Source organism: Pelmatolapia mariae, linkage group LG17 (assembly GCF_036321145.2).
Source record: "Pelmatolapia mariae isolate MD_Pm_ZW linkage group LG17, Pm_UMD_F_2, whole genome shotgun sequence".
NCBI lineage: Eukaryota > Metazoa > Chordata > Actinopteri > Cichliformes > Cichlidae > Pelmatolapia > Pelmatolapia mariae.
Genome location: NC_086242.1, coordinates 25,302,162 through 25,323,006, shown reverse-complemented (window position 1 = coordinate 25,323,006; position 20,845 = coordinate 25,302,162). Strand labels below are relative to the sequence as shown.

Genomic DNA, 20,845 nt, shown 5'->3' with positions numbered 1-20,845 from the left:
AAACTGGGGGAGGAGGATGAAGAAGGGAAGCTGAGGTGGGGGTGGGTTGGGAGGTCAAAAAGATCTCCACATCTGGAATTACTTCGGGGCAGCCAGGCCCTGGCTGTGAAAGGTGAGCCTGGGCGCCTGGCAGGGGAGAGGGTGACAGGGGTCTGACACTGGACATCCCAAAGTCAGGGATCAGTGATCAGGAAAACAACCCAGAGCAAGAAATGAAATGGGTGAAAAGGAAAAAGAAAAACCCCTCCTTAAAAGTGACATACAAGTCAGGAAAAACCCTAAAATCTCATCAGTGAACCGTTTCTCTCCTTGTGACTAACATTTGCTCTGCTCTGTAACTGTTTGACAGTGCCGGCTTGCATTGAAGATACTTGAATTATGAAAAACTACCCAAATTACTGTGTGTAAATGAAGATTTTCATTCTTATAAACAGTTTAAGGCCTACATACCACTGACCTCATTCTCTTTCGATTAAGTTTTGTACAGATTCGTGCATAACCCTAAGAATGAAGGAGATGTTGCAAACACACTTCAATACATATATAATGTTGCTGACACCACTAACGTAAAGGTTTAGTCAAAGTGTAAACTTATGCAAATGACAATTTCTTGAGCCGTGTTTTCATATGATGGCACGCATGCCGATTTTTTTTTTTAAGTCCACCAAATTAAAATACTTCCTCATCAGCTACGGTTTCATTCAACCTGGCTTTTACAGTCTGGGAACACCATTCAAAGACCAGTATCAACTTATGTTTGTTGACAGTGAAGGTTATGAGGGGCAGGGAGAAGAAACACCTTGTTTAACAGTCATACAGTTAAACAAGACCCGAGGGCCTCCATAGCAAGGACAAGATTTCCCCGCTCATAAATATCCTATTTTTAAGATGGAAATTTCAGGTTGTGGTAATCAGGAAAACACCCCTCCCCCAAGCCTATCCCCCACACAAAGCAGGAGGACCTTGGGGTTTCTCTGAAGGAGCATCTGTTCTCTGGTTGTAAATCTCTCTTTTTATGGGGTGTGCATGAGGTCCGTGATCAGTTTGCTTTCCAAATGGTCTCATCTATAAACACACTTATTCCTTATACTTCTTGAAGCATGATTCAAGGTTGACTGATCGTAGGCAGTATATTTTTGTTATAATAATCTGCAAGCGTAAAGACTCAGTCAGAGACTGTTTAAAGAAAGTGTTGGAAACCTGGAAAATATTGGAAAACAACTGTTTTCTCCCCTCTGATATGTGTTGAAACTGCAATTTTATTGCTTGAAACGCATGTTTATTCATATACAAGTTTTTATTCTGGTACAAATAAAGGATATCATATGAAATTATCTACTGATTTTGGATTCAGAAATACATTAGCCTCTCCTTTATATTGGACTATTACATGAAATTCAAAATGTGTTGAAAATGTTTGTTTGTCAGTGGTATAAAATGGAAAGAAATGTGAAAAAAAAAATTTAATTGTATAAATGTCAGAGGAAGTCATTGTCATTTTGTTGAAGACATAAAAAGAAAGAAAGTAGATGATCCCAATTATGGTGTGTAATTTTATCCAACACCATAGAAAAAGTGGGATTCCATGTAGTCCATATGAGTCTCCATTTAAGCAAGTTCTCTGACTGGAACTAACCCTCCATTTAAGTCACAATCACAAATGCAAAACTGTGCAGATATTTGGCTACAGCATCCAGTCTAGATGTCTTTTTGTGTGAACAAGAATTCAGTGATGCTGAGGAGAAAAAGAAAACTTGGCTTGGGGAAAATCCTGCCATCACACGGTTTTGCACTTTTGCACATTGGTACATTGATAGTAGTATACCATCATGGCTGCTCCAGAAAGAAAAGAATACTTCTTGATCCAGAGTATGTGGAATAATGTTCATCCCAGAGACAATGTCCTTCTCTGGGGGGTCTTGTAGGAGAGAGGGCTCCTTCCCTTCCTCTGGGATCTCCTAGCCTCTCAGTGTTTCAGTTGACTGTGGGCACCTGGTTCAAGCTGTACTCCTTGGCTTTGAGCCGCAGATTGGCAATGCTGTTGGCCATGTTCATTCCCTGGGATGTATTGGTGTTGGAGCAGGTGGGTGGGTAGGTAGCCATGGCACTGAGAGAGGAAGGAGGCAGAATAGGTGAAAGGTTACATCATCTGTGGATTACAGTATCACCTGCAGCTATGTAAATATGTAAAGAAACAAAAAAATCATAAACCTTTTAAACTAAATGTGACATCAATTACTCTGAAACCTAAAATCCCTACAGGAACATGACCGGTGTTTTTGCATGTTTGTTGTCTAGGCACCAAGCTGGTGGTTATATTGTCTGTTAATAGCAGTATGTGAAACAGCAGAAATCAGAAAGATAATCAGAAAGATAATCAGAAAGATAATGACCCATATATATATATGAGAGAAAGAGAAAGAGACTCTCTGTGGGCAATATTTTCTGCGGCACTCACGCTGCCAGCATTGGATACCAGCTTAGGGATAATGCGCAGTGAACTCTTGGCACTACAAAGCATTATTGCTACAAAGATTTCCCTGGCTGCAGCTGTAGGGTTTGACATTTTATACTCAGTTTCAGAACTGAGAATTACTGTAAATCATGACCAATGTAACCAGAGTCACAAAAATGTTGCCCAGGAGAGCGCTGTCATTCTGTGTGATGTTCATTATCTTGTGTAGTGTAGCACAGAGGGGTCATGGGGGTCAATAGTGGATTTAATATGGTTTGTTTTCACATTATCACCTCTTCAGGAGGGTCACAGGATCTATCCCCGGCCCTCAAGCGCTGACAGAGGGGTTAGATGAGAGACAGGGAGAGGAAAATGGTGTTTTGATTCAACACAATTAGCTTAAAGTTAGATGTGTGCAACAGATTATAGTTGCATATGAAGGGTAGAAGGCAAAGATTTAGAGAGTTTAAAAGGCAGAATGAAAATGTAGGAACAAAGTTTGGTCTTTAACTCAGTATTACAGCATTTAAAGGTCACATTCACTCAACTTTCACTACAGTTATTAAAATGGAAAGACTACATGTACCTATTTTAGGCATACATGCTTGCCAGTCGTTTCTCCTGAAAACAAATAGATCAAGTTGTCATTGTGAATAACATTTTTTTCATCATTTAAATATTTTCATTACATGCAAGATGTAGTACTTGGCTACTTAAATATTTTTAAGTATATATATAACTCGAATATTTTCACTTGAGATTTCTTTATTGTCATAGTCTCTGGTTTAAGTTTTTCTTCTCTACAAAAGCAGTCTAGAGTCCTTTACTTTAGTCAGAAACATCTAGTTTTAAACCAGTTTATACCATCACAAATTAAACGCTGCAGTCGAGACATTTACATTCACTACATTCATTTCTTGCAAAAATTTCCACTTTTGAGATGTGTCAGTAAGACACTTACAAAACATTAGTCTACACATACCTAGAACAATATATAAAATGTTTGAGTATAGTATTTTTTGAATATACAATTTTTTATTTCAAAAAACTTTTTTTTTTTTTTTTAAAGAAGGTTTACACTAATGAATTTGAACATTTGGGTTTACAGTGTAATCGTTCAGAGACAGTCTGCACTGCACTGTCAACACAATCTGGCTTTAGATTATTGTGCGATAATATTTCATATTCAGTGCTATAGAAATGAAGTGGAAAAACTTTCCGCCTGATTTTTCATCAACGAGAAATAAATGGACAGGTCAGACATTTAGGGATGTATAGACTTCTAATAGTTTAAGCTGAAGAGACTTTTTTTTTTAATAAAAAGAAAATGACTTTCAAGAAGTAAATTTGGAAGTAAAATGCAGGTAAATATTTATGTGTTTATGAAGATTAAATTTGGGTTAATGGTGATTTTTTTAATACGTGTATATATTTTTAATCTGCCATTCCTTTATTTTTTTTAACAAATCCTTTAAAAAGAAGATTAAATTCATCAGTAGTTTAGTCTGCTTTTATTATTAAAGACTAAACTTTTATTTTATCTCTTGATTGTTCCACGTTGGTTCACGTTTGCTAAGGATTTGTAATAACCTAAAGCTCAGTTTCAAACAAATGCACTGGGTGATTCAGTCCAGAAATTAATTTTAGTGATTAATCAGCTTTTGAGACCTCGTGTATGTGTGATTTGGTCATAATAAAGTGTGCGTGTTCATTGTAATAGAGGAACATGTCACATTTGCAAAGCAGAAAGCTGTTTTCTTTGCTGTTTGTTTATCTGTCTGTTTGTTGTTTTGTCTGTCAGCAAGCTTACCCAAAAGCAATCAGACTGAATTAATTGAAACTTGGTGCAGATGTGCATCATTTTGTTTAAAGCTGCACAAGAGGACATGGGACGTTTAACTATTTTGTATTAAAGCTCTGTGGCAAGGAGGCATTAGATACATGCGGCTTTGGATACACAGAATATGCTGCAGCAGTGAGCCTTGGTTTGTCTGCATGGGCAATTAGACAAAAAGAAAAATAACATTGTTTTACTATTCGAAATGCACAAGGCATCGCTATTGGTGTAGAAATATAGTTTGCATGGACAGTGTGTGTGTGTGTGTGTGTGTGTGTGTGTGTGTGTGTGTGTGTGTGTGTGTGTGTGTGTGTGTGTGTGTGTGTGTGTAAACTGTCTGAGGTATAAGTCTGTTTGAGTTCAGGATCACAGGAGATGAAAACTTTCAGCGGAACAATGAAAAGTATGTGCAGGTAGGAGAGGAGGAAATTAAACAATAACAGAACTCAGCATCTGTGTGTGTGTGTGTGTGTGTGTGTGTGTGTGTGTGTGTGTGTGTGTGTGTGTGTGTGTGTGTGTGTGTGTGTGTGTGTGTGAGAGAGAGAGAGAAAGCGAGAGAACTGTTACGGTGATGTTACTGCTAGTCTTAGTGGTTATTCCTTCTGGCTTTTTATACTTTTCCCACCTTTCTTTCTTCCCTTTTTCTTGGAAAAAGGGAAAATTTCTTGGGAAACTGCTAATAAATGGAAGTCCTTCTCTAAACTGGGAAAATGAATTCCATTTGTTTTCAAAGTAGGCTTTGTGCACAGAATGTGGCTGCAAGGTTATTAGGTGATGTTCGAGGGGACTATACCTATAGGGCGCAGCACTCCCCCAAGATAGGTAGTCGTTGGGGCGGGGTGCAGGGCGAGGCACAATTGGCTGCTCCACTGCTGTCACATCTCCTGAGTAAGATTTGAGGAGCGAGGCATTTTTGCTGGCCAGCATAGCTCTCTCGTTCCTGCGGAACTTAGCTCTCCTGTTCTGAAACCACACCTGGAAAGACAAAGGACAGAACACATTGTTTGTCTTTTAGTCATCGCTTTTTAATCTTCATGACTATGAAAGCACTGCTCCTTTAATCCAAACATAACATACATATATGTATATCAAAAATAAGATGTAGCCACTAGATATGAAGCCATTGCTGAAGAGTCATACTGCAGTCTCTTCCTGTTAAAGAACCAATGAGAAGAGAATTCTTCCTTTGCATTGGTTTTGAGATTTGGTGTTATATAAATAAAGTTAAACTCAATTGAATACAACTGAAAGAGTCTCTTTGGAGGTCCTGCCTCCAAAGAGACTCGAAAAAGCTTCAACTTCTCTCAGCAAAATTTCAACCATAGTTAATAGATTTATTCAACAGGTTATTATGATTTCATTAGCTAAATTCACACCTACCAACCAGTATGCCAGTGGTCCTGCTTAAATATTTCTGACACTGATTAGATATCAGGCTTTAAAGAAAGCCTTCCCTAATATACTTTTAGCTCCACTTTCTCATCCACATATAAAGTAAACTCTGACTCCAATAAAACAACATGGTGATGCCCAAAATGCCAAAATGTTAGTGTTTTCCAGACTATTAATATTTATAGCTCGGGCATAGCACTGTGAAGTATGAGGAACTATGGTGAGTCTTTCCAGACTCATTGGTCATTTTTTTTTGTATTGACCAAAATGTTGGTCAATTAAGCAAGGAAGTTTTTTTTAATATACTATAAGTTTTGACCTTGAAAGCTGGTAATGTGTCAGAAACCTCTATCTATATAGTCTGGGCACATTCATAGAATTTCATAATTCTCTATGTAATCGCCAACTTTGTGGCCTGCTCAACAAACCGCATTTTATCTCTAACCATGCAGTGAAATAGAAGCCCTAAATGTTTCTCGTGCTCACTGTGTCCGAAGTAAGATGGGTTTTTTTTTTGGTTTTTTTTTTGTGGTATCCTACAACAGTTTGCAGTCAAATACGCTAAAATTTCTCAGTCAGCACTGAATTAAGTCGTATGACATCAGTAAGAAAAAGAGGTTTTATATGGTGTTTCACTCTCACAGTTTCACTCGTGAGGGAAAATTCTGAGCTGTTGGTAAAAGCTCTAAAATAAAGAAAGCGAACTGTCATCCTCAGACATGTGTTCTCATACCCAGATCAGGATATAATGGCAAATCAGTAACTTTGCTTTTTGAATGGCCTAACAAGTGCTTCATACATGCATCCACGGACCATATTACATTCAACTATTATTTACAGGGATAATCAACGTTTTGATTTTGTCTGAAGCTCTATAGAAATCCCTTGAAGCTACGATTGGTCAGTGTAACAGATATTTTCAGATATTTTTAAATATCGATCTATCATTATGGATTTTTTAAAAATAGTTGTGTCTCACTCTGCAACACATTTTAAACACAAGAAAGCTCATTTTCTACATTCTGTACACAAACAGCAATTAATGTCAATTAAAAGATAAACACAGTATAGAAGAAATGCTTCATGTCTATTAAATTGTAGTAAAATCTTTACCCATAAAGGAGCAGATCCATAAAGAGCACCTAAACGCTTGTCTCCAATCCAGATATCTAGTCTAATGTCTTAAATGACCATGGGTCCACACGCTCTCGCTCGTGTGTACATGCTTCATCTATAGTTTACCTCTTTCTGTCCTTATCAATTCCACCCCCCGCCAGCACAACCATCTCATTAAGTAGATGATGACTGAGGTGGAGGATGCTGATGTTTTTCCTTACTCTGGAACTGAGTTCATTATTATAAGTTGTATGCACTCAGAGGGGCTTGCTGACGCACTGCCTCAGGAATTACCCAAAGTCTTTTATCAAAGCATTTCTGCATTGCTCTCTGCTACACATTAATCACAGATGTGCTGCTTGTCTCACTCCCAGATCACTATTTCCTCTTTCCCTCTCACTCTGGCCACAGAATAAATACTTTCATTGTTTTGTATAAAGATAGCACTGATTTGTTTATAGACACTGTATATATCAATACCTGCAAGAAATGCACGTGTTTAATTATTAGTCATAAGTCACGTGTTTCTAGGGCATACCTGAGTGCATTTAAGAAAAAATGTTTTCTTGTTTATAAGTGAAGAGTGGCAGATTATCCAGTACAACCAAGAAAAAAACCAGCAAACACTGGTCATAAAGCTGTGAGGACAAAGAATGAGCTGAGTGTGACTTTTGCATTTACATAAATGTCATCTCAGAGTCTGCTGTCTGAACTGGGGCTGCTGAACGTACTGCTAATTACCTTAAAGTTGATCGCCTGTGTGACAGCTATAAACTCAATGACATTTACATGTTTTGTAATTAATAAAAACATTTATAATTATGTTTCTTTTAATCCATCCATTTTCTTTACTACTTTTCCACCTAAGGGACATAGAGGAAGGAGACATAATGTGAGCGACAGGATACGCCTTGCCCATCTCCAGTCCATCGTAGACAGTCAACCACCCGCTCTCACTTTCACACCTATCTTATCTTATTCAACATGCATGTTTAAGGTCTGTGGGAAGCAATCAATGGAAGCACTAGATGAACACTCATAGTCTACACAGGAAGGCCCCAGCAGACCACAAAGTTCAAACCAAGAACCTTCTTGCTTGTGAGGTTACCTGCTAACCACTACACCACAGTACCATTTTTTAAATATGCAAATCATAATATCAATCAAGCCGCTGTAGGACAGAATCCATTACCAAAGGACTAACTGACAATAATTCAAATTGTAGTTCATCTTTGAACGCTTTTTCTCTTATTGCATTCATTCAAATTATTTTGTGGTGAAATATATAAAGAAAAAAATATAACACAACATAATAAAACACATCATTTCTAATTCAGTATGTTAGACTTATATGACACGCTGGAATACAACACATGCTTCATGAACAGAAATGCAGAATATCAGACGTTCGGTGCATTCAAGTGTGTGTCTGGATGAAAAATCCTTCATGAAACCCAAACTTTTACTAACAACTGGAAACATTAATTTTACGAGACCCATGTCAGAACACTATACATCACAGTTTGTATCTGTTTTTGCGGCGTTCATATCAAAGTCAGTAGTTCATTCTCCCACTGACAGCATCGTATTTAGCAGCCCTTTTGTTGCAGCACTTGTGTGTTTTACACATTTTGTAAACAACTGAGGAAATTAAACATCATTACATCCACTTTTCTAATCACGGTCGGTTCACTGGGGAGTTTTTGCAAACTGCTAACAGACTCTACAATATCAGTAATTATCTAAAAGATCACTCTGGCATGATAAGAGATATTTGTCAGCTCTTATCAGTTTAGTTCAATGCAAAATCTAAAGCTGTTAATGACTTTCGCCTATTAGGAAGGATTAATAACTAAATATACTAAGTTAAAAGCTAACAGATGATTTGACGCTGTGAGGAGTCGTGCTGTTTGTGTGACCGGGTGTACTGCAGTTTCCTATTCAAACTTTTCAGCTTAGTCAAATATTTATTTAATACGTTCTATTTTAAGATTTGTATCATATAAGTTTATATCTGTATATTAACAGAAAGTTATTTATTTTATATCTGACTTATTCTGGTACAACACTAATTTCAAATCTTATAAGTGCATTTGTTGTTTCTCTCTTTACATAAGTTAGAATCTAGCTAACAGTTCAATCAAATGTTCAAATAACAGGAGAATCAAATGTCAAGGAATCAGTATTTGTCAAAATAAAAGTATCAGAATGTGAATTATTACTGAAGGTTTATAATCTCAGGAAAACATTGAAACTATTAGAGACAGGAATTTCTTTTTTCTTTTTTGCCACGTAGCATTGAAGCCACCTTCCTGTGGCAATACCTTTTTTCGTACCTGCACTCTAGCCTCGGTGAGGTTGACCCGGCGAGCCAGGTCTTCTCTGACGAAAGCATCGGGGTAGTGTGTCCTCTCAAACACTCTCTCCAGAGCTTGGAGCTGGCTGCTGTTGAAGGTGGTCCTGTTCCTGCGCTGCTTCCTCTTCTTCTTCTCCTCTGTGTTCATCTGTTCATCTGCACAAAGAGAAAGAAGGAACTTTATGAATCAGAGGAACAGCTTCGTTTTGCTCAAGCATTACCAAAAATATCAAACGACTATATAATTACAGTTATAATTGCAATTAACTATAAGTGTAATTGTAACTGTTATATTGTTATATAATTACAGCAGGAAGCATTGTCTGCATTGACACACAACCGCTACTGCAGACTGTAAGACAGTTTGAGTCACAAATTAAAATTTCTAAAATTGATCGATCGATAGATAGACAGATAGATACACTACCACTTAAAGACTGATGATTGAGGTCAACAAGTTGAGGTTTGTTTCTGCCCAGTTAGAGCAGAAGGTCGTTTAATAAGTTTAATACGCAAAGAACGACACAACGTATCATAGCTCTACATTTTACTAGAGCAAGACTTGACTTATTAACAGTACCTTTTGTGGTTTATCCTTATCATTATTTTCTTGTAAACAAACAATATTTATATATAAAACTATATATTATATATGAATATTTACCCTCATAGAAAGTACGATTTCTTTTAAAAAGCTGTGAAATAATTTCTGGATCTGCAGAAACACGTCACTTGGCTCTTCACCTAACTAACTAGCACACAAGCCAAAAACAAAAGTAACAGAATCACTTTGGCAAAGGTGAATGTGTAATTCATTATGGAAGAGCTCCATGTGCTCAGTCTGATAGTTCCCGCTGGGTGAAATCAGTGCTGGTGAATTGTGGCTGCACAACAAGACCACAAACTAACACTTTCACACAGAAAAATAAGGCTGTGATCTAAAGTGTTCCTAATTACATCCACACATACACACAGTCTGTAGTTATGTGCACACACATATGCAAAGGTAGGACGTTGCTCAATACACTCAAGTGTTTCATGCTACTTAGCAGTAATAACATTTTGAGAGATTTCAATCAGTTGAGACAAAAAGAATCATTTGGGTTTTTGCTGCTACAGATTTTGTGACTCTGATTGTGATTTTGTATTCAGCACATTTGTTTTGTTGGGATAGTAGTTCTTTTTAAATGTGTTATTCTTTATTTTGGGGTTACATGAAATCCATAAACTTTATCTAATGAACCAGAATGGCAAATATTGGCCGTGTTTCTAGAAACATCTGTGTGTATTTTTTTTAATGTAAAAATCATTAAGTAGAACTTTTATTGCAGTACTTTTTACAGACCAGTTTTTCTCTGAGCTTTCAGTCACATGCTCTGGAAGTTTTGTGGAATATATTCAAAATTAAAAGTTATTCACAACATTCATCCATCGGGTAATGTGTTACCTGATGGAGCTGGCTGCTGTTGAAGAAAAAACTTTACTTTTGAAAATTTCCACTTCTTTGAATCTTTGTTTAAGTCTATACAAACTACTTCAACTTTCATGCTCATTTACAGTTTTATGCACTTTTTAAAAAAAGATTTCTGGAGCATGTTTGTTAGTAGAAATATGAACTTTCAGCCAAACACGGGATATTGTGGTTGTATTAATTCATTTTTCGCACACACTCCTGGCAGTGTGTCAAACATTACTCGATCGTCGAGTAACCTGTTTGTTTAGCTGTCAACATTTCTTCTAAGAGTTGCTGTCAGTTAATTAGTCGATTGGCAAAAAGAAAACCAAATGTAAACTTGTTTACCTGCTGGTATCAAAAATGGAGCCCTTAAAATAAAAAGTGATATCTGTCTGTAACTCTTAATGAATTTATTTCAGTCCAAGCTGAACACAAAGTGTTTTCTTCTGCTGCTCCATACAAAGGGTTTTTACAGGCCTATACATTAAATATAGCCAGAGGAAAAAAGCAAAGACAGAAAAATAATTTGTTGTAAATAAAAAAATATTTTGTATTCTTGTGTGAATTTATGATTTTTTTATGTCCATATTTTTCACTTTATTTGCTTCAGATTTTGATCTTGTGCTGCTGTTGACCCGATTATTTGTTTTACTGCTGCAACCAAATGTCTCATTTGTTCTGTTTGACTGAATCTTCACCTTTATTTCAGGATCGAGACTCAGAAGCTGAAACCATGAACAGTTATAAGTACAAATAATTATGATTTTTATGGTTGCAGTACACAGCGTTTAAACACAATTGCTACTGCAGGCTGTAAGACAGTTTGAGTCACAAATAGATGTATGTGTGTGTGTGTGTGTGTGTGTGTGTGTGTGTAGGTGGGGTGCTGAAGGGCTGGAGTGACAATGTTCATTTTGGTTTCTTTGAGCCCTTTAAATTGGTTCTACTTCACATTTGAGGCCAACCCATATACTGAGGAGGAGAGTGCAAAGATGCTTCATTAAATTGCTTAACTAAAACAAATCCATGAAGTGATATTTTATTCCTTAAGTGCTTGAAAGTAATAAAAGGCAGTAGCTACTTGTATTCATATTTTTGCCTTTATTTTATGCACTAAATGCCTTAAAAATACCTTAAACCTAAAACTACAACTACCCCCATCCTTCGCTCTTCTTCTTCATAATCCAGTTAATCAGACTGGCCTTGTGACCTTTTGTGGGCATCCTGCCACCATGGGGTTTAAGCCAATAGATTTTACTAATGACATCTTCATTTTATTTCTATTGAAAATAAAACGTAAATCTTGGAAGGAAGGACTGAATCCACAATGAGAGTAGTTTGTGCAAGTATAAGTAGTTTCTTGACTTCTCCAGGCCTGTTTTTTGCTTTTTTACATTTTAATCTCACAAAGAACAATGACCATGTTGCAGTACCACAGACAAAAACAAATAACCTCATTAATTTACATGAAAATGTGTGTGCCTGTTTTCTTTCTTTCCTTCTTTCTTCAAAAATATTTAACATAGCTACAGCACCAAAGTTTCTTAGAAGTGATTACAACAGCTCTGCAGACATCACGGTCCACAGTTTTGGGCTGAAACTCTATTTATTAAATGGAAAAGAACAAATTGCAGTAAACTGGAGTTGTAAAGGCCACACATGGCAAACCAACGACCGCATACAGCTTTCTCACCAGAAACCAGCGTTTGCGCGTCTGCAGGCTGGGAGTTAAGGAGCGAATCGTGACGCCCTTCCCGCCGACTTTACAACCGGAGTAAAGTGGACAGCAAATAAGATCTGTCAGAACCTAAAAGTGCGTCTAAACTTTCAGTTAAACATATAGGAATTAAATGTTATTATATCATTTAAATTAAACATTTTGACTGCTAAATGACACTTTTAGGGCGATTCAGCAATTAAAAATAAATTCAAAAGGTTTGTAGGCCTGTATAAAAAAGGTATTTATTTTCAGTATTCTATCGGATTTCATTTTTAGATTTTAAATTTAAAAAAATATGAAAGGACAGAGGACAGTCCACACAAAACGGAATCCACGCAGGTATTTTTAACAGTACTTGTATACAATTGTAAATTTAAAAAAAAAAATCTAAATAAAAAAGGGTATTTGAAAACTATCAATTCCACGCGAGTTTTCTTCATGGAATAAAATATTTGGAAACCTTCATGGGTCCAAATGCCGTCACGTAGAGGTTTATTGAGAACGCGGGCACAAATAGCTTTTTAAAAAAACTCAGCTTCCCGAAAAGACTCTTTCATTTAATAGATCGTGCAGCGCCTGGGCAGCGGTTTGGTGTCGCACAGCTTTTAATTAACCCTCCAGGGTGATGTTTAAAACAGCAAATCAAAGCCATCGCCATCATCAGCACCATCATCAGCACCATCATCATCCTTCTGGCAGCTTCAAGTGTGGTCAACACGTGGGACTATAGATTGATCTCATTAGCAGCGATCAGTGAAAGTCAATTAGTCCTGCTGCCAAGACAAATTCGTTAGAGGGGACCTGATTCCTAAATGAAAGTGTAGTTGGCAATTTTTTGTTATTTTATTTGGATTTTTACTAAATTTTGTGGACGCCCAAGCAAATAATGGACATCTGTGCAAAGTTGTTTTTTTAAACGTGGACTAAAAATGTTTCAAATGTTTGAATCAGTTGTTGCCTGTAATAACAACAACAACAATAATAATAATAATAATAATAATAATAATAATAATGTACTTGCGTAATAATTCAGATCAAAATGTTAAACTTGCTCAAGTCTGATTTCTTGTTTAATGCAATAAAAGCCGAAAAACTAGCACTACAGTTTTTACTCATCAGTCTAAAACATTTGTTTTCTAAATCCGATCGATTCGTTCCTTCTGTGGTTTGTCAGAGTCACGTTTCCACAAATTAAGAGCTGATGAGATGCTGTTATTTGATTCTTTAATTGTCGGAACGAGGACACGCGCGGTAATTATGACAAATGACTAGGCTCCGATATTCTGAAAGTGTTTGACAGGCTGAAAATAACCGTAGATTAACGACGTGACCCGGCCACTTCCTCCTCCATATTTCTCACAGACGATTTTTTAGCCTTTAAAAATAACAATAACACTCATTAAAGGCTATAACGTTTGTGTCAACTTCTGCAAATGGCCCTCTGAGCAGGAAAAAGAGGAGGGGGAGGAAGAAGGGAGCGTTTATTTACTCTCTCAGCGGTGAGGTGGAGAGGACGTGCAGTGGCATTTTTTTATTTATTTATTTATTTGTAGTTGTTTGTTTGCGCTGAATTTATCCAGGTTCTTGTCGGCTTCGGCAGTGACGTATCCCAAAAGAAAAGTTGGAAATGTTAACCTCGATTCTCACAGTGGAATTCCAACGGCAGCCCAGGGATTAGATCCCGCCTCTGTAGTGTCAAAGATATCGGCTTCATTTTTGCACACCCAGCGGGGATGAGGCCTTGTTTAAAATGTTTTGTAATAAAAATTGTGATAAGGTTATGCAAATATTCACAAAGCATAAGTAACACCTGCTCACGTCTACATGACTCAGTCTGTTTTCAAAATTCATTATTGGTGTTTTTTTCTTAAATGTAGGGCAAAAAAAGCGCCCTGCTGAGGTCAACAGTCGTGGGGAAAAGATTTATTACTCCGAAGTTAGACTTGTAAGGAGACTTCACTGACCATGTCCACCATCAACATCATACTTCACTGACATCAGAGTGTTAATGGTAAATTAATGGTCATTTTGAGGGGGAGACCGTCAGGGGTGATGTATTGCCAAAACTCACTAGAAGATTCCTTCCATGCGCGCGGCTTTTCGCAGAGCTCCGTTCGTGTGGTCTGCGCGCGGACACTCGCCAGCAAGTCATGAAAAGAAACAAGTTTAGTTTTCAGCCTGTCAAGAGAACTACTTTTGTCTGCGATTTGATTTGTTTCCTAGAAATGATGAATGATAACTTGGGATATCAACAGGGGCTAAAACAGTTCGCTGAGGATTATTTCAAATAATAAGAAAAAAAACGTGTTATTTTGAGCTTTCGGCTTCGTCCCATCCTTTTAAAACATCTTTTCATCAGCATTTCACTTACTTTCCTGCTGGGTCGTGTCGCTCCCGCTAGTCAGCCCCGGGGATTCCAGCATATTTCTCCCCGTCTCCCCGACGCTCTCGTCTGCCTGGGTACCGACCATTTCCCCGGCCTCTTCCAGATCCAACAGATGGCTGACTGAGAAGTTCTTTTTGGCTTGCAAGTTGTCCAGGTTAGACGTGATCGGGCTCTCCAGGCGGTTTGGTATCGTAGCTTGCCTGTCCATTACATGTGCATAGCTAGAAGTCATGACGCAAGTGGGAACCAGCGAAAAAAAAGAGAGCGGTAATAAGAAAGAGAAGCGCAAGTGAGCCAAGTAGATCCGTGCATGCAGAAAGCACTAGCAGCGCCTCTAGAAAAACACAGCCAGATAAAAACTCGGGACTTCCGAGCAGAGGGTGGATCTGTTCACATCCAAATCAGCAACGGAGTTCTCAAACGAACTTGTTCCTGCTTTCCCCACTAAATCTTTTTACAGCCAATACATCCAGCAGTACGAGTCAGAGAAGAAAATGACCGGCCCGTGTTCGTCCTGTCGCGTTTTTTTGTTTCAATTTCAAGAAATCATATAAGAAGAAGAAGAAGACGTTCTCTTCCTCCTCGGTTTGAGCCACATATGAGCAGGAAGAGTGGCCGCTGCTGCTGATGACGACCAGATGCGTAAAGTTCTGTGTGCGCGCAAATCTGGCTCAGTGGCAGCTAGAGGCACGGAGGCAGGACGTTACCGCCTCACCTTCAGGCTAGCTTCGCTCTCTCTCTCTCTCTCTCTCTCTCTCTCTCTCTCTCTCACTCACACACACACACACACACACACACACACACACACACACACACACACACACACACACACACACACACACAGCTGGAAAGAGAGACTTGCTGCACTACGAAAGTGGGCCGATTTTCAACCGCACTCTTAATAAGAAGTCCGTAATTGCGTGCTAACGCTTTTGCTGTGTCTGACGTTTTTCATGACCCCACACCCTCTTCCCCCTTCAGCTGAAAACATCACATCAGCAGCATCGACAGCCCGCCTGGTGTTGGCTGTTTTTCTCTGATAAACCTCAGCTTGAGAGTCCTTACGGGGGATGCAGGAGGCAGCAGAGTGTGAAGGGAGGCACGCTGTTATCTTTGTGTGCTGATAAACCCACTCTGAATGTCCTGCGGTGTGCCACCAGTTAAATCAACCATAACCAGTGCCAGTCAGTCTATCCACAGGATTGTCCGCATGAGTGCTGGCTGAGCTGCCAGCGTAACGGAGAAATGATAGAAGCAAATTACAGGGCGACTATGGCACCAACCATCCAATCTTTCACATTTAGATTTGAAACTGAAAACCGGTTCTTAAACTACAAGCTAATTACCAAGGCCAGCATGAGGTCCCACAAACATCACTCAAAAGTGCATTTTTTATAATAGTGATAGTTGTTTGTGTCTTATCGTGATTTTTAACAATGTTTTATTCTTCATTTTTTTGGATCGCGAAAAAGAAACGCACGAGTTTTACATTTCTTGACAGTGTATTTATTTGTATGTTACACGTGATGTTCCTGCCACTAAATACATTCTAAAAACAAAGCAAAAAACAAACAAACAAAAACATTGAAAAAAAGGAATTTTTTCACATATTTTTTTAAACTTTATAATTGCAAAATATGCAAAAAATCTACATGAGCTGCACTTAAAAAAACGCAGATCCCATTCAATAAATTGATGAATTGTCTTACATGACATCCTGTTCACAAATATTGTCCAGGATCTAATATATCAATTTACCAGCCAACCAGAGCCTGACAGCCGTCCCCTGATAACTTCATGATAGTTTTACCTCTGTCATCACACCATTAAAATGTTACACCAGACTAGGATTTTCAGGTACTTTTACAAATTCCCCTACCTGTCCATAGCTGAATGCTGAACTGATGGCCTTAAACAGTTTCAGTTTCACTGGTGCCAGTAAAATTTTGAAATGTAATAAAAGGCAAAAATTCTGATTATCAGCTGTAATCTCTTCAAAGCATTATGAAAATTAAAGTCAGAAATGCTGGATACAGACCAAAAGACATATCGAGGTGTGTTATATGAAAAGGTAAAGATCATACAAGTATCAAAGCGTGAGTCTAAATGATCCCCCGTGAGGAAGACCCTGGCAACGGTCAGAAGGAAAAACTCCCTTTTTTCAGAGAAGTGAGATGAAATAAGAGATAGACAGAGAAAAAAAAACAGGAGCATAGCTAGGCCACAAACAAACACACAAACGAAAAAGAAAGAAATACAATGTGAATTTATTGAATTTCCTCAAACTGGAGATCTGGGGGGATTTCCGTGTTTCAAATCAGCTAAGGATGAAACAGGCTGAGTATGAAAAACATGCAGTAAGAATCATTTATACTGGTACTAGAATCGTAGGGGATTACCAGCACATTTGCCAGTTTTTCCTTTCTTTCTTTCTTTCTTTCTTTCTTTCTTTCTTTCTTTCTTTCTTTCTTTCTTTTTTTGTTAGATAAAATATAGTGGAGTGAAATCTAGAAAAGCATGAAATGCTTTGATTATGTATTGACTCCTGTCTCATACACAAGCTAGAGGATAGCTGAGTGAGGGAGGTTGAGGGGATGAATATGAAGAAATGGAAGGAGCTCTATGATGGAGATAATGTTGTTGTAAATGAAATGGTACTTAATTTTTCTACTAACTCAGCATTAAAAACACTTTTATATATACAAGTGTTTTTTTGTTGTTGTTTTAATTGAATTGAATTGAGCTTCCCATTCGTAGATAACCTGTGCTACCTCACGAATCACAGCCACCCAGTTATGGCAGTGGGGTCATGTATTCAGATGGCAAGAGTTGACTCTAGGCTCTGAGGTGCCATAGACGTCCTGTAGCTTCCAGCCCCTGATCTGGGAAAAGAACACTTGATGCCATCAAAGGGCCACCGATTGAATCCAGATGTGCCTCACTCGCTCTTTCCATGTATTTAATGAAGGCACAGGGATAGAGTAGACTTTTTCATCATTAGCTTTCCCCCAGATTCGCTTTTCATGGCTACAAGTCGATTCTGGTGCCAGCTAAGGAAAAAAAAGAAGAAGAAGAAGAAGAAGAAAAAAAGAAAGAAAGAATGAAAAATGGGGGGAAAAAGCCTCCCCATGACTCAAGCTCAGTGTTCTCCTTCAGGGCCCCTATTCTTTGTTCTGAGCTCAATGTGAAAGTGACTTGTTTGCCCTGGCTGCTACAGTTTGTCTGTGGCAAATCGAAATGTCCAAACATCTCTGAGACGAATATGCCATCCTGCAGAAGTGATGTTAGCAGGAAAAATCTGTGCACGTGGCTGAAACGGTTTAAAAATCAGTATCATGGTTAGCACAAAAGTACTTTGCAAATGATTTATTTGTGCACATTATTTTGCTGTTACAATATATGGGTTTAATTTATGAATGGAACATAATCTAAAAACACCAAGCCTCGAACACATTTAAAGCACTTCAGAGACAAATGATAACATGGTTCAAATCCAAAAACTTCAACTGAGTCCTGATCATCCAGTGTCCAGTCCATCTTGGATTTGCCTTCCACAGTACACCACTGAAAATGCTCAAAGGTTCATCTTGATAAACATTAATAATTAAGAGTAACAGAGGAAACATTTCTGTGTTAGTCTCGAGTGTTTCACAAAATCTTGTGTCCAGTTCGTCCAATAAAAAAATGACTATTCCAGTTATTTCAGCTTCATTCAATAGCTTGCACATATTTAATGTTTCCAATAAATATCATTGTATCAGTCTGTGCATTCTAACATAGCTGACAGACTGACAGAACAGCCCAAAACAGGAACATAGGCCATCACAGTCAGAAATATTCAGTCATAAATTAATTCCAAGATGTAGAAAAGCCCAAGTGTTGTGATCACGTCATACCAGTAACATAAGCACTGCTTTAATGAGACTGTTTAAAAAAACAAAAACAAAACACGCCTAACCAAGTTTAACATTACCATATGAATACAAAAAAATGTATGCTATCCATTTCAGTGTTGTTGTTGCAACACTTTTTTGTATTTATTCTACATTAATGTGACTTTCTTTATCCTCAAAATCACAACCAACAGTTGATTACAAGCTTCAAGTGGTTTGTGTGTGTGTGTGTGTGTGTGTGTGTGTGTGTGTGTGTGTGTGTGTGTGTGTGTGTGTGTGTGTGTGTGTGCTTTTTTTACATGATGTGTTACATCATCTGTTTGAGTTTGACAGGCAACTTCTGGGCTCAGATTTAACTTCAATAAAGTGCATCTCACAAATCTTAGGGCTGTGCACAAGCCAAAAACAGGAATGGTCATAAATTAATGCAAAGTTTCACAAAACGGGTTTTGGTGATTTTTGAGTGCAACCTGATCACAGACTCCTGAAACTTTACTCTCTATTTTATGTCAGAACTGAAAGTCTGTAGAGGGATAATTAGAGTGTGCACTGTTTTGCAGTTGGTGGAGCATGAGAGGAAGTGAAAAAGTCTTTATGAAGCATGTCTAAACATGTTCTTTCCCTTGAACTGTTCTATTATATTTTTGTTTGACTTATTAGTTTTCAATCTAGCTTCAGCCTGCATCTGCACTCTATAAGGCTTTCATCCACACACAAGAAAATACCAGACTGTAGAACAAATTTGACAGATTCTGATTGATGAACTTTTTAATATGTAATGTTAAAAACAACCACTTTCCGAATCCAAAATTAATGTCAAAAAGAAATTATACTTCTATAATAGATAGAATTCAGCCGCAAGCTGTACATTGATGGATTCCATTCAATTAATTTTCAGAATTCACAGACGACACGGCCTAAATATTAGCAATGCATACGCATTGTAAATACATAGACATAGAGAACTACAGTGACTTATATGCTGATGTTATAAAGTCATATCTCCAAACTGAACTTTGCTGCTTTTGTTTATTTCATTAGATTGTTATTGAACTTGGAGAAAACAGTGCATCATGTCACTTACAGTGTAGAAATGTTCTTAAAATAAGCAACCAAAAAAAGATCATCTGAATACTTTTGGATTACTCGAAGATCAAACATGGAAAATATTGCACCTTATACAAAAACGGACAGTCTCATAAGTGTGCCATTCCACAAATGTTTTCTCTTTATTTGCACAGAAACAATTTAAATGCAAATGCAGCAGTTACAGCTAGTCAAATCAAATGACTCGTGCACTGTGTGAATTCTGCAATATGTACTTAGAATGCGCAGTAATAATATTAATACTGTATTCTGTCATTGTGGGCCCATGCACTTCTTCCACTACTTGCCAGTCAAAATATACAGATTTAAACCAAAACCTCCCTCTTGGTCGTAATGTGTTTTCTTTGTCTGCTCATTGTGCATTAGCTCAGTCCCTCTGTGTAGCCTTGGCCCCGGGCTGAGGATGATGATGATGATGAGGGGCCCGGCCCGCCGCCGCCGCTGTCCAGTGACCCCTGGTGCTGATTGGAGTAGCGTTTTGGCCCCTGTCCTGTTTTATTTCCCTAATTGGGAGTAAATGGCCTCCTTGTTGACTCTTTACATCCTGTGCAGGGAACCATATGTTGCACACACGCCCACCCCCTGCACGCCGCCTGATTGCAGCGGCTGCACCGGGATTTCTCCTCGCGTACCGACCGCTGCGGCTCTCTCACACAGATTCTAAACTGATTACAGTTTTCAGAGACAGCTATCGGGGTTTAAGTAGGAATGGCGATAGATCAATAACCAAAGACCCCAGAACTGTGCAAATCATCTGACCTTGTTATCGTCTTAAGCGCACAGAAAATAAGGAAAATGTGTTATTTGCTCGAGTACTTCTGATATTGCATTTCAAAACATAACATTTAGGCCTACTAGGCTGAACTTCACGCATTCTATTCATTTATGCGTTTATATGTCGTAATGCTGATTTTCCTATTAAGAGATCACGAATGGATAATATTGCTTAAATAAGCAATGTGTTTAAATAAAAAAAAAACTATACAAAATAAAGTGCCTAGTGAGGAACAGACTGCAAAAACCGCGAACTTTGTATAAAAATATAGAATATTCCAAACTTTGATGGCGATAAAAGACTTTCGCGCGCAAACAGGCATATGCAATAACTTTATCTCCATTTGGAATGT

The 20,845-nt window shown here is 38.0% G+C and overlaps 1 protein-coding gene across 2 annotated transcripts; it reads right to left on the bottom strand.

The window, feature by feature from the left end:
- Positions 1 to 1,278: 1,278 nt before the first annotated feature.
- Positions 1,279 to 15,462, bottom strand: prrx1b (paired related homeobox 1b). Of its 2 annotated transcripts, XM_063501142.1 has the most exons (5): positions 14,704 to 15,462; positions 9,137 to 9,312; positions 5,086 to 5,267; positions 3,042 to 3,076; positions 1,279 to 2,107 (listed from the first exon to the last, which is right to left on the bottom strand). In XM_063501142.1, the coding sequence occupies exons 1-5, from the start codon at positions 14,948 to 14,950 to the stop codon at positions 2,052 to 2,054; spliced, it is 696 nt and encodes a 231-aa protein (XP_063357212.1). In that variant the 5' UTR covers positions 14,951 to 15,462; the 3' UTR covers positions 1,279 to 2,051. The 2 variants fall into 2 exon arrangements, with proteins under 2 accessions (XP_063357212.1, XP_063357211.1); XM_063501141.1 differs by lacking the exon at positions 3,042 to 3,076.
- Between the last annotated feature and the right edge of the window lie 5,383 nt (positions 15,463 to 20,845).